This window comes from Myiozetetes cayanensis, unplaced genomic scaffold (genome assembly GCF_022539395.1).
Source record: "Myiozetetes cayanensis isolate MyiCay16 unplaced genomic scaffold, myiCay2020 scf2-11, whole genome shotgun sequence".
Taxonomy (NCBI): domain Eukaryota; kingdom Metazoa; phylum Chordata; class Aves; order Passeriformes; family Tyrannidae; genus Myiozetetes; species Myiozetetes cayanensis.
Genome location: NW_026087411.1, coordinates 56,159,018 through 56,173,225, shown reverse-complemented (window position 1 = coordinate 56,173,225; position 14,208 = coordinate 56,159,018). Strand labels below are relative to the sequence as shown.

General features: G+C 35.3%; 1 protein-coding gene across 7 annotated transcripts in view; it reads right to left on the bottom strand.

Moving 5' to 3' along the window:
• The window catches only part of REPS1 (RALBP1 associated Eps domain containing 1), a 61,210-nt gene that overhangs the window by 8,233 nt on the left and 38,769 nt on the right, over nucleotides 1-14,208 (bottom strand). For 4 of the 7 annotated variants that reach the window (XM_050316845.1, XM_050316851.1, XM_050316847.1 and 1 more), the window contains exons 10-15: nucleotides 9,963-10,043; nucleotides 6,883-6,970; nucleotides 5,959-6,060; nucleotides 3,569-3,641; nucleotides 1,265-1,383; nucleotides 464-528 (exon numbers count right to left, since the gene is read on the bottom strand). In XM_050316845.1, coding sequence (XP_050172802.1) covers nucleotides 464-528; nucleotides 1,265-1,383; nucleotides 3,569-3,641; nucleotides 5,959-6,060; nucleotides 6,883-6,970; nucleotides 9,963-10,043 — 528 coding nt within the window. The remainder of the gene's footprint in view (nucleotides 1-463; nucleotides 529-1,264; nucleotides 1,384-3,568; nucleotides 3,642-5,958; nucleotides 6,061-6,882; nucleotides 6,971-9,962; nucleotides 10,044-14,208) is intronic. The other 3 variants (XM_050316846.1, XM_050316848.1, XM_050316850.1) reach the window with 3 other exon arrangements.

Sequence of the window (14,208 nt, the reverse complement as noted above, 5' to 3'; positions counted from 1 at the left end):
AAGGTCACCAAGTCTATGAAAAATGAAGAAGTGGGATCACTTCTTTTGGGAGCAGGCATGTTACATAAAACTATACCCTGTTCCAGACAAATGTAAGACAAACCCTTATTTTGCAAAACTTTGAAAAGCTGCTCTTGCAGCCTCTGTTATGGCCTATGTGCTATACAGGGATAGGAGAAGAAATGTGAAAGGATAACTTTTATCTCTTTCCTACAATTCAGAGCTCCAGAGCCACTCATTCCTCCTCAATATTAACTTTAAGCCCTATCTGTGGTTCTACCAGAAGCATTTTTTAGTGAGGAAAGGCTAATATTCATCTATAGTCTAGGTTTTGCCATCATTCACATCCTGGTGGTTTCAAAAATATATCAAGCAATGATGCTCATTTCAGAGGTAAACTAAAATTCAGTTAGATAAAAATAATGCACTGAGTCAGAATATGGTTTCTAAAAAGTGAAATCACCTGTGAAGGCTGTGGTCTTGGAGGCACTGCAGGCGGATAGGCAACAACTCCAGCCTGTTGCTGTCCTGTAAAAGAGGCAACACATTTGGCCAAGGCTGTTACTCTGCACATTAGAGTGCTCTCAAATTTTCTTAATTGTCAACATGAAGACATGTGGCATTTTGCCTACCTACTGACCTGTCATAATTGTAATGTCACCTCCTTTTAAACTGGAATAATCTGAACATGGATCACATCCTTTGTTTTAGCTCAAAGTCCAGACATGGTCATACTTTTCTGGTCTTAGTATCTTAGTCCTTTTTTTTTTTTCCCTATCCTCATTATAGGCTCTTAACATTTTCTCATACTTTGTGATCCTGAATTGAAAAGTACTGACAAAACAGAAGTCCAATAAAGCCCCTAAAGCAGAAGTGACATTTAATCATTTCCTCTGAAGTCAAATACTTAATATCCATCTCAAATACATTTGATACCAAAAGAACTCCCCTTGAAAATTTACTGGCAGATGCAATTTGTTGCATTTGGTGCACAACCAAAATGTTATTTCCTGACTTGCTTCCCACATTCATCCAAAGGACTACAATGCCAGAATTCAGAATTAATGCTAAATTAGCTGTTTAAGCAAAATGCAGTATAAATTTTAATACAAACAATAAGAGAGACAACATTTTCAGCTTTTTTTATTCATAAACAGGGTTTTAAAGACCACACTCTAAACCCCTCTCCAGAGGAAAAAACACTTTCTGCTTCAGGAATCTATGTGCTGAAAACTGATACACACTAAGAACAAAGAATATGTACCTGGGGTAACTGAAAAGGATCTGTTCATATCTAAAGATGATGATCGAGAATGAGAAGCATGAGGTCTTGGAGGAGGTGGAGGTGGTGCAGTGTTATCTGGAGAGGTTCCTGAATGTGATCTGCAAAACACATAAGCTTCTGTAGTGATTTTAGGCAGCTACAACAGCACTAATATTCGAAAGTTCTTCAAAGCATGCAATTAAAAAATGAAGTTTGATAGAGGTAAAAAACCATGATTGCCATTGATTTTGAAGATTATCAAATCAGTTTTAAACTTCTGCTTCAATTTAACAATTGTTTTGATATTTCCATTTACTTAAACCTCCCTTATCCAAATTACTCTCATATTACCAAAAGTAATTTATCTTTGGGAAACCAACAGCTTGACACACATCTCAAACAATGATAGTTCAGGAATAGAGAATGCTAAATATGGTAATTCCATCCAGATGGTAGTCACTACAATTTCTAAGATGTAGTCAACATCCTGTTTAGGTTTTAAATGGGATAAGTTCAACATCATTAAAGAAGAATATTAAGTTTCTGTTGGACCTGCCTCCATGTATATCAAGCTCAGTGTATGAGACAGCAATTGAATCCCCTGCCTGAGTTTTTCCAAGTCTATATACTTGGCAGAATCTTCAAAAATTTTAACTCATTCTTATATAGGATCACCATCTAGTGGATACCTGTTGTAAGCTCATAGAGAACACATGCAGAAAGGATAGAAGGATGAAGTACTGTACTAAGTGCCAATTACGTGGGATTAATTATAAAGAGAACTTTTGTACAGCTTCCACTTAAAAACAGTTTGCAGAAGCTTCCTAACTAGTCCAGTTTGAGCAGAACAGATTTACATAAATACAGCTACTCTTTTATTCAACTCATAAGTGATAAAATATTTTCTATGACTGATTTCAGTAACATTCTTCTATAACCTAAGATATAAAACTAGGAGAGGTAAAGGTATCCAAGTTTCACAAAAAACCTGGAATTCTCAAATGTGTAAGTCCAGACAGAAAACTGAGTTATCCTAACAGAAAAGTTTATTTTCTTAACATACGCTATGACAATGCTTCTGTAACACGGTGTAACTCTCCAGCTGATGAAATTCTAATCTAATTACACTGATTCCTTGGGTAGTACCTCTAACTAGTCTAGTGTAAAAGGCACAAGTAGAACTAAAAATGGAAGAAAGTGGTTTAAGGACACTCCTGAAGTATCATTATCTGACATAGCCTTGTTGGACCAAGGACAATATCATCTCTATAAAAAGTTGCAATTGGTAGATGAGGTACCAGTGGAAAGAAGTAAAAGAGTGAGAGAAAAAATTTCCTGGGTGGATACTGTCAGAACTGCCAGGTCTGGACAGAAGCTACCTGTGCCATAACATGGCAAATCATCAGAAAACATCACTCATCTACACAAGTTCAGCAAGGTGATCCAATCCAAAATCAGAGATGAAAAGAGCATGTTGAAACCATCACACTGATAGTGCAAAACCACACAGAACAAGGAACAGAATCAAATTTGCCATTAGGTAACAACGGAAGAAACAATTTTTCAAGCTGCCGTACTGAGTGGCAATTGCAAATCTTTCTTGGCTATTGAAGTCATCACCCTAATTATTTTTGTTTTGAAACTTACCTCTGAAACTGATTGTAAGATGGTTAATGGCGTAGCTGGTTTTTAATCCTATTCAGGCAGATTTAATGGGAACAATTAGCACCAGCTAGTACAGCACATTCTCTTATGTCAAATGATGCAGTTGTTGGGTTATGTGCTTTCATAGCTTCCTCCAATCCCTTAAATTACACTGGACCTATGACTGCCCCTTATTTTACAAGTCCATTATTAAAAAAAATTGAGTTACTTCCATGGCATTCCTAATTTGTGTTTTATTCTTTTTTTCACACTACAGTGTCACAAGGTTCTCTTTCAATAATGTCTAACATATTTTTAAAATACAAAAAATTGGTTTCAAGTAATAGTGTTATCTCCTCTGCTTACATTCCCATGTGTTTAAGGAGAAAGTCTTTAAAATTTCTGACAATGTGGAGCTTCATTTGATTGGCCAATCTCCTTTTTAGACAACTTTTTTTTTTTAATTTTCACTTTACATTAACAGAAGCAACATCCATTGTTAATGCATTAGAAAACAGACTGTCTCCAGACTCCTGAGTGTTAAAGTTAGGAATCTATTTTGCCATCATTTTACAAGCTAATTGTCAAATAACCAGAAGCCTGGAACAGGCTTCTTTAAACACCTTTCACTTCCTTTTTTCCAGTTGCTACTCTACTGACCGTTGCCGTGTTACAGCGTTTCCAATTTGCTCCGGATCTGAAGTATAAGAGTCCGAACTGCTGTAACCATCTGCTGGGAAAAGAAAGTATAGTTTAGTATTTGATTTGTATCACTAGCATGCCCCGAGAGATAGAAGTAACAAATAATTCCAAATATCCAATTTGCATTCTAATGCTTCCCTGTAAGGTATCTGGTCGGATTCAAAATCGAGTCTGAAAAATTGAAGGATCCAACACAAGCCAACTCCACTCACTTAATACTATCAGATGTTTGTTACTACGGGGATGTACTAAAGAATAAAAAATGACAAAAAATGTTGTATTTAAAATAGAAAATGTAAGTTTCAAAGACAATAATTTTTTAACACTTGACATTCCATCACTTCAACAATCTGGTGAACAAGAGCAAGGGATATCCAAGGAAAAAAAGCAAAGAGTGGGACATGCCTGGTTTTAGAAGTACTGAAGGACTGTCATCAACCTTGGGAATCGGAAAAAGGAAAAGATAGGTACAATACCCAGATTAACTCAGTGGCTTTGCTACTACTGTAACTTCTGTACTTCAAGGCTAGTGGTTAGCTTTGTTTTGGACTAAATCTTTTTAAAAACTTTCAGCTTTTTGTTAAGGCAACCTACAAAAATGAAAGGTGCTATTATAGCACCACATAGTTTCTGCAAGTATACCCTCACCCTTAGAAGCTCTGCAAAGTTTCTGATTTTTTCCCCAGAAATAAGGAGCCTCATGAAAATCACAAGATTTGTGTGGAACAAATGTAGACAGAAAATAATATCTCAGGATAATTTATCACAAGGGATTATTCTAAAGCACCAGGTAAAGCAAAATTTAAGGTGGAAAGTCACTGAGACTCGGTTGATTTGTTATCAGTGAAGAGGAAAATTCTACTCAAAAACATTAAGATTTTTTCTGAATTATCTAGTCTCAAAGGATTACTTTAACCTCCTAGGACACCAAAGTTTTCAAAAGTGTTAAGACAGATTAACCAGGCCTCAGAGATGAAAATCCTGCAGAGATGACACTCATGATCAGCAAGGCGCATTCTTACCTGTTACTTTTTTTGTATTTTTCTGCCTTAAAACGACAGAGTGGATACATGTTACACTGCAGTGTGGTTTGGTTTATTTCGCTTTGTTCTTCCTCTAGGGAAGAATACTTGGTATAATTACAGTTACAAGCCCTTTATCAAAGATTAAGCTATGCTTGGATAAGGAAAAGGGAGTACAGAATGGCTCTGAACTTAGATCCTGCATATAGTAGTAGTTCCCCACTAAAAGACCACGTTGGCTCATTCTTTCTTTTGCATCAGAAAACTACCTAGCAAAAACTGAACTCTGCTTGAAAAGCACAATTCAAGACACAGCCAACACACTGGTCAGAATGAATAAACAGTTTATGAAGAAAGCAAAACACATTGCAAAAAGGTACTTTCTAAATTCCTCCTGTATCCCATGCACTCCTGACTTCCTTGCCAGCATGGCAGTACGAAAAGCAGAAAAGGCCTTGGCTCTGCATGAGCCACTCTGTTATTGCTCAGCAATAACAAAAACATCTCTAGATTATCAACCCTAAGTTCAGCACAAATCCAAAACACAGCCCTGCACCAGCCACCGTGAAGGACATTAAATCTGCCCCAGCTGAAACCAGCACACCAACCAAAATACTTCTGGTCTTAGTAATGCAAAGGACTTGAAGTAAAGAGTTCTTCAAACTTGATTTTTACTGAAGAAAAGTTTCCAGCCTGAAGAAAACAAAAGTCTCAGAAAGTCTTCAGAGTTTCATTCAAGCTACATAGAATCTGAGACCTCTGTCAACTTAGACAAGAGCACTACTCAAATCAAAGTAATGCAACATGTTTTGGAAACAGGAAATACTGAAAATTAAAAAGGCTATTAGAATCAAATAAACAGCTGTAAAGCTGTACCTAAAAACCAAACTCTAGAATTCTATTGCATTTTCTTAGTAGCTAATCCATAAAAGAATTGCCTGAAAATTTTGTGGTCAACACATTTTGGCTCTTTAGAAAACATGTTGTTACATGGTTCTGAGGAAGTAGAATCAAATGCTACTTAGTCAATTCCACTTTCTATACCTTTTATTTCTCATCCTAAGATTAAAAGAGAAAACAGGAAGATGGAAAGGAGCTGACAAAAATGAACATTCTTGAACACAAATGGTAGGAAAACAACTCCAGTTGTTTCCTACCATCAATAAAACTTTCCTAATTACTCTAATATATACTTCATGTCAGAAATGCTTCTATTTTTAGGATAATTTTTTAGGATAATTTTAGAGCTGCTGCTGTCTAGCAAGTTTTCATTCACTGAAGGTCTACGTTTTGTAAAATGAGACCAGAAAGCACTTTGATACTTACTAACTGTATTTCCAGATGTAAATTTCACAGATGAACTAATTTTATTTTCTTCTGGGAGATCTGATGGTTTCACAAGTAGTGGGCTAGTAGGGTTAGCGTGATCTAGATGGAAAAACAAATCTAAATAAATAAATGTATTCAAATGAGCCCTTACTTCTGATGCCAAAGCTTTACATTAGTTTTCTGCCCTTATCAAAGTGTTGCACTCAAGACTAAAATCGGTGTATTTTAACTCCGAAGTTTTACATTGTAACAGTGTTATTACTATTTTCCAGCATTGAGAGTTGTGAATCTTCACCTATTTACAAGGCCAAGGAAATTCTGAGTAAACGTGTTTTTCATACTTGTTTGTTCTCATATGTTGAAGATACTGCACATGCAGTCTTCGTGCATGAGACCTCAGCACGAGTTCCATGACTTTAGGAAATATGGGCATACAACTGCCAATGAAGACTCCACTATCCCTCAAGAAAATTTATCCAACCACTTTGCTTATTATTGACCAGAGTATTAAAAAAAAAAGGTCTGCCAATACTCCTAAATGCTGTCAGGTTTCAAAATAATAAACTCAGTATTTCTGACCACAGTAGAACAAGCTTTATTAATGCAGGTTATGATCTCCATCTTCACTGTCTCCTTCAGTGTCAAGGAAACCTCGACATTGTCCTGGAGGACCAAACTCGAATCAATATCACGATGCTCCTGAACCACCTCCAAGCAACAGTATCCTGTAGATGGTGAAATCTTCACTGTATCAAATGGCCAAATCAAACTCTGCACTTATCTGAACAGCATTCCAATTCTTAACTCAGAGCACTTCATTAATTATGGTAGCTACAACTCCAGAAAAAAGTCAGTATGTTCAAGGAAGTAAAGCCAACTCTAATTGTATAAAACTTCAATTAGCAGGAGAAAATATCTTACCACTTCCAGTTCTTTTAAGCTCCATTTCCTGCATGTGGATTTTGCTTGGAGTCATTCTTATGGGAACTGGGTGCACAATTGCAGTGTCCTGTGGAGGACATCAGAGTAAGTTAAGCTAATCTAGTTTTAAATTGTTCTATAAAGAATCTCTGACACTATGTGAAATGTCAATTCTAAACAAAACATCATAAATTTAGTTTATTTACACAGTTCCAGGGAACTGAATATACCCATAAAACCAAAGTTCTAAAAGCTGTAGTCTCTCTCATGATTTATAAGGGGTAACAGCTACTTTTAAAGGATACTAGAATGTTTCTATACATAACTGCGCTGTAAACAGGACCTGAATTCTGGCATATCAGACATCTGTTACCCTGAGCGCATCTTCAAAGAAACCCCAATTACAATTTAAAACCTGACTCCTCAGCTTTACCTATGATGCCTCAGAAAGTTATGGCCTCTTTACATAGTATGAGTAATGCTCTATGAAATAGGTGCTTCGTAGTAATTTAAGATATTTCTGGAATCCTTAAAACAGCGAAATCTTAGCTTCTATGGAATATAAGTCTAGATAGGCACTGAGCTTACACTCTTTGTAGTTCAGACAAGGGGCTCCACTGAAAGTACTTTATAGGCAGCCCTTTCAATTTGGTTTGGAGAAAGAGTGCAGATAGCTTAAAAAAAAAAATCTCACAACTCTTACGCTTGCTCCTATAGAAGCAACCTAAATATATGGTTAAAACAGCTAAGTTTTTTTATTTAGAATATACGAATGGGTGACAGAACAAAACTACCCCCAGATTACATTCTATCCTAGAAATATCAAGAAAATTCAACACTACCTTTGTATCAGAAAGGTCATCTGTTCTGACTACTCAAGCAGATCAACTTCACCAGGCATAACACATTTACACTAATAATTTCTGAAACTGTTTCAACGACTTTCAGTACTCTTGTTGCAAATATAAACTTTTAAAACCAGTTTCTAGTCACAGTTCAAACACAACTGTTGCACAAGGCTTTTAGGAATAGCTAGCACTTTAAAATATACTGCTTCCCTCCCACCCCCATAATGGGATTATCATGAAAAGATCACTGTTGCTGGAGCTACTTCAGACCTCTGATATAATCTAATGTGCAGCTAGTACAAAAATCATGTCTTGAATAGTTAAATGGATTTTTAAATAATGCATTAATTCACATTTTTAATCTAATTTTACATAAAACAATTTAACATGTTACCAACTTTCATTTAGAAAAGGCCAATTATGCTCCCATACTAAGGGATGAATGTACTGTTTTACTCCTTCCACTTATCTTTTACCTCCAAAGCAGCTACTTTTCCAACAAAAAGAGGTAAGAACTGCTCTATGAATTTACTCTTTAGACAGTTATTAACAAATGCTCAAGAAATCTGATTTTCTCTCCCCTGGAAAAGCAGGAGCTACTCAATAAATCAGTCCTATGCATCACTGTTGAGACTGCTAAAACAAGAAGCCTCCACACTGCTACTGAAAATTTGTCATTTGTTCTTATTTTAAATATGGAAAACAACGACTCTTTCCCCAAAGCCTTTTTTACCTTAGGAAGTATCAAAGATGCTCACTATTTTTTCCTAAACTATAAGCATTTCAAGAAAATGACTCAAGAATGTGATTGTCCAGTATATTTTTTGTATTTCTAGTGAATTTCTGTTTATACACACACACACACGGCTATACAGGAGTGTACATGTATACATACACATGGCTGTATAAGATTTTTCCATATATCATCACTGTTCTACTTTTCAGATTATCAACATATGAGAAAACATATGAGAAAAACTTCAGGTTTCTGTCACTTGCTAATTATGGGTAAAAATAAATAACTAACTTCTTGTGGAAACAAGACAGTGATAGCTCTTTACTCTCAAGCCATTATACATAGTAAGAAACAACTACAAACTGATTTATATCATGTTTACTTTATTAAAACATAAAAATACAGCACATTTAAAACTAAAACTATCTCAGATGAATAAGGGCTGGTTTTCACTTTAACTAGGACATTTACATTTATTTTGAATCTTTATCAAGGGTAATTCTGAGCATGGGGTACAGTGCAGTTTGAATTCTAGCATCTGGAAATGCTATTTCTGCATAAATATCAGTGTTAACTCTGAGACTGGAGCTGTGATGTATTTAAAATATATGTATATTTATATATATCTTTTCAGAAGTGACATGTTTAATACTAAAAGTAGTTAAATGTGTATTATGTACACATATTATATTTTGTTACAGAATCAAATGGACACCAACCCTGTAATTAATTAAATTAAAATGGACACAGTGGTAATTAAGTCTGTAAGAAAAACAGGATGAAAGCAGCAGCTAAAAACAGCATTTCTAATGCTTTTCAAAACTGCTTTAATGTCACATGCTGTGAAGCTTAAAACCAGCAGAACTTGAAACACTGTAGTATATTTCTGGCTCCAAAACTTGGCAAGACATTTAACTACATAATCCTTCAGAGTGCTCCTCATTGAGTAAAGCATTAGAACACCACAGGTTTAGTTGTAGAAATACTAAAAGCCTTGCTAATAAGCAACTTGGTGAAAACATTTGGAATATGAAATACCACACACATTAAAGTCCAGTATTTTTTTTCAGTGAAGTTGATACTGTCAACTCCTAAGAGTTTGTGCAAATCAGGCTCTGCAACTTGAAAAAACCAAAACAACACTGAAGACAAAATCTAAACCAGGATTGGTTTATCATTGGGAGTGGCTCTTGTATCGACTTACAAATCTTTTCAAAAACACATTATGTTTAAATGCTTTGAGTATGATAGGTTTTGACAGCAGTGTTGTATTATGTCAAAATCAAGGGGAAAAAACGCATTCTTTGCAATCAGAGATTAAACATGAGCAGTACTAGAAAATTTATATTCCTAAAATAAAGAAAAAAAGTTAAGAAACCTGCCACCATTCCCCAAAAAGCAGTCCATGGAATCATGCATAACAGATAAATACAATGAATGGAAATTCAGTGTTAATAAAATTAATTTCAAACAAGCAAGCTAAGTGATTGACTTACAGGATCAGCTGGTGCAATGTTAGAATCAAATTGGGTCAGAGTTTGTGAGCTTGAAGAGCGTTCGCTAAATGTCTCCCACTGCTGAACAGACAGAGGAGAGAAGTCAGCATGATAAGGAAGATGGGAGTAAAAGATCACTGAGGAGATTTAGCATAGTAGTTCAGAGGTTGTACTGGAAAGTACTATATTTGCACTGGACAGTACTTGACTTGGAAAGTACACTAATACATAGGTACTTCTATTTCAGCCTGATACTGTTGTGGAACCAAGATTGTTATCTGTCAATATTAATCTTTACATTCACATTTTGCAATGAAGATACAGGTGCACAGTCAGCGCAGAAGTACCTTCAGAGTTCATGTTTGCCAATGAAAATCATCCAAGTAAAAAACCTGGTTAAGCCATTGAAATACTGTAAAGATAAAAATCAGAGACACACACTGTATGGATTTGTAGTCATAAAATCCACAGAAAGGTTCCTCAGCTTGTAGCTGCCAAGTTTCAAACATATTTATTAAATGCTGATTTTCTCACAAAATCCAGACATAGGAACATTGAGCAGAGTACTCCAATTACACCAGTTCGGCTTGCCAGTGCAACCCCTGAGAAATGATTCTACGCTGCAAGAGAGCATTTTTACAAGTCTAAATCACTGACAAGGCAAAGAATTAAATTCAAACATATTGTTGATTACTAAAAGCAAATAAGTCTACCTCTGAACAATTTTATAAGATATAGGCATAGCTGCCAAGAGTCCCCATGAAAACTGAGTCAAGTTACAGCCACGAGTGGATCGAAAAAGTACAGAAGTACATAAAATTAGTCTGTGATCCGGAAACCAAATTACAAATCACAACAGGAATGCTAAACTTGTTATATTTTGGTAAATAACAAGTAAAAATTAAGTAAGTTTCAAACACTAGAAGATACAAAAATTACAAATACAGAATTTTTAGTGCTGAGAAAATTTGACAAAAATTATGTCAGTACAGTTGTGAAAACAAATCAATATTCTTGTTCCATCTGTATAGGCAAATAAATGTAAATGATTCCAGAAGATATAGGACAAACTATACAGTGTTAGTCAACCTAATCTCATGTGCTCCCATATGTGTGCTCCAAACTATATTCAGTGAATGTCCTGTATGTGAACCAAGTCTAAAACAGTTACTTCAGGAATAAGTTCTTAAAGAAATCCCTAAATAACTGTTTTCAATCAGATGAAATGAAATTCAGAAAGACTAACTAAATTTGTAACTGCTGTCACGTGTGGTGACACTTCTAGTAGAGACAGAGCCTTATCTCCTCATTTCAAACTTTAAATTAGGGCAAACAATATGGAATTCTATTCATATGGGATTTTCCTGGGGGTATTTTTTTTTTTTGGTCATTTTTTGCTGTGATTATTTTGTGCTGGTTTGAGGTTTTAGTTTGTTTGTTTTTAACACAGAAAACTATCCTCTTTCATGGACAGAATGTAACAAAACCTTTTTAGTAAGGCTTCCTAACTGCTCTGTCCCTGTTTATACTCTCTGTATTAAACAGTTCATCTCTGTGCCACTCCATCCCTTTCATGAAAAGGCAGCACTGCAAGTAGTTTGGAGCTATACAAACCAGTTGAGTGAGCCAGTTTTTACTAACTCAGAAACTTAATGGCCAAGTTCTGACAGCCTTTCCCCTGATTTGGCCTCTTACGTTTACACAGCTGCTCATTTTCACCAAATATATTAATATTTGTCTTAGGGTTACCATTACCCTTTTAAACTTGATTTGGCCAGTGGCTTCAAAGTTACTAGTGAGACTGGCAAACACACCATTTGATCACATAAATACTGTTTCTTAGTTTTTCAAAACTTGCATAGGGTATACAGCATCTATGTTACAGCTGAGATAAGTGATATTATTTGTTACAGATGATGCTCTAGTGCTTTGAAGCCAAACTGCAGATACATTTATTACTTGTCCACAGGCTCCCAAGCTGGACACAGACAAATGAACACCAACACCTCCTGACTGCTGTAGGAAATATCCTGTTGTGCTCCATCCTGAAATACTACCAGAGGCTACTTATTGCTAATTCCCTGGTTAATAGAAAGCTAAATATATTAAGGATCTGCTGGACTGCATCTCAAACTCTGTGCAAAATTTAAGAGTACTGACAGGATAAAACTCATGCTAGCTAAAACTAAAATACTTGCCTTCTAGAATTGCAAAAATGTTTTAAAAAGACTTTCAAAAGGTTAATTACTAGAAACTAAAATTCATAGAAACCTGAACGCTATGAGTACACCAAGACATTTGAAACAAGGTGTAACAATTGTGGAATTAAAAGCAAATCTCCCTATCTGTGTTAAAGCTAATATGACCATATGACACGAGACAGTTTTCAACAAAAAATTAGTAGGCTTTTCAATTTTTTTTAAGTTTCCAGAACTAAGTGCTCAGCCTTGAGACTTGGATGGAAAAGATGTCTGCAGTGAGAAAGAAGCGATGAGTGAAGAGATGAAAATGTGAAGCACGTAGTACCCGGAGTTTGGTAGGTTTTCATGGTGCTCCTTATTCTGAACTTAGAGATCAATGGCTTGGTCTATACCTGGGAGCTTACAGTAACTGAGCCTGGCAACTGGAGTCTATAAATCAACTATGAGCTACAAAGAACAGAGTAACCAACAGTTTTGAAACTAAAAGGATGAAACTGCCTGGTATGGTAGATGATCCAAAGATGCAGAGTTTTTACAAGCAATTAATTTGTTGATGACAGTTATAAGAGGTTCAAAGAGGAAACAATTCGATTGGTGCCTACAGTAATACCAGAAAATTTTCCATGGAATTAAAACCTTGAGGACTTTGATCTGACTCATGCTGAAAACAAAATGCTGAGGAGCAAGAAGCATGCACAGCAACACAGCTGAAAAACCAGAAATTCCTTTGTGTTAGAACAAAAAACCTCTTAACATTTAGTAAATGTTCAACTCTTATTTTAGTATAGTTAGTATCCAGTAGTATAGCTAGTGTGAGAACTTTTCCAAACCACTTAAGTTTTAGTAGATTTTCAGAAAGAAAATATGACATTATCTATGTAACACAAGATTTTGGCTGACAGAATTGTAATTCACTCTTTTCCACTAGTGCAATTACCCCATTCAGTTGGTTCACGTTGCATTAGACACTGAAGAAATCTGTTAAATTATGATGCAGTTTACCAAGTGATTAGCTTATTAAATCTTTATTGACAACACAAGGGAATTTATCTATGTAAATTGTAATACAGATGCAGACATTTACAGGTTTTTAGCAACAACTGAATACCTTCTCTACCTCCCTCCTAAAACATAGCTTCCTACCAGCAGTCTAAGAGTCAACTCTGTCAAACAGAGCAACTAAGAATCACTAAATAATTTCCAACCTGGCATTTGCGCTTAAGAAGACCAGACTTTAATTTAAAGTCCTTTCCTCCCAAGAAAGAACGAACGTTTCCTCTACTCATAACTTTAATCCTAAAAATTTGCTTATTTTCTGCTCCATGCTGACTTTCCTTTGGTTTGTCTAAATCTTTTATTACCAGGCTTTTATTCACTTGAACTCTAATGAATAAAGTAAAAAAAAAAAAAGCCACAAAAAGCTGTTTCAATAAGAGAAGAAGGTCATACTTGGCTACTGACAGAAATGTCTTAGATGTTAAAACAAGTTTTCAATTCTTAGTCTCAAATAATTAAAAATAGTTTTCCAAATATAATTTTATTCTTTTTTCCTTTTTTTCCCCTTCATAATGAAAAACAAGCCTACACCATCTTTATATATGGCTCCCGTCAAAAACTCATTTGAGACTCTAAAGTAGCTCTTAGAATTAAACACTGGTTTATTCTAAGTCAGAGGCAAAAAAATGTTAAAACAGAGCAACAAGAAAAATCTAGGAATCAATCCCTTACAGGCCTTTTAAAAAATAGACGTTTTGTGGAGGAAAGAAAAGATACTGTTTGCTAACTTCAGTTTGAAATTCTGACAAAATACAGCTCTACTACACAACACTGCTTATATAACAAGTATGTATGGTTAAGGATGATAAAGCAGATGTAAAAATTTACGATCTAAATAAATCCAGCCAATAGCTGATTTCAGATTCAACTTTGAGTCTGTGCTTTTGAAACAGACCCAGGGCTATGACTCTTCTGTGTTACTAGTGAGATATTTTATATTTCAGGCTAAAATCACTTACAGATATAACTCTTAATGTTCAGATCTGTCA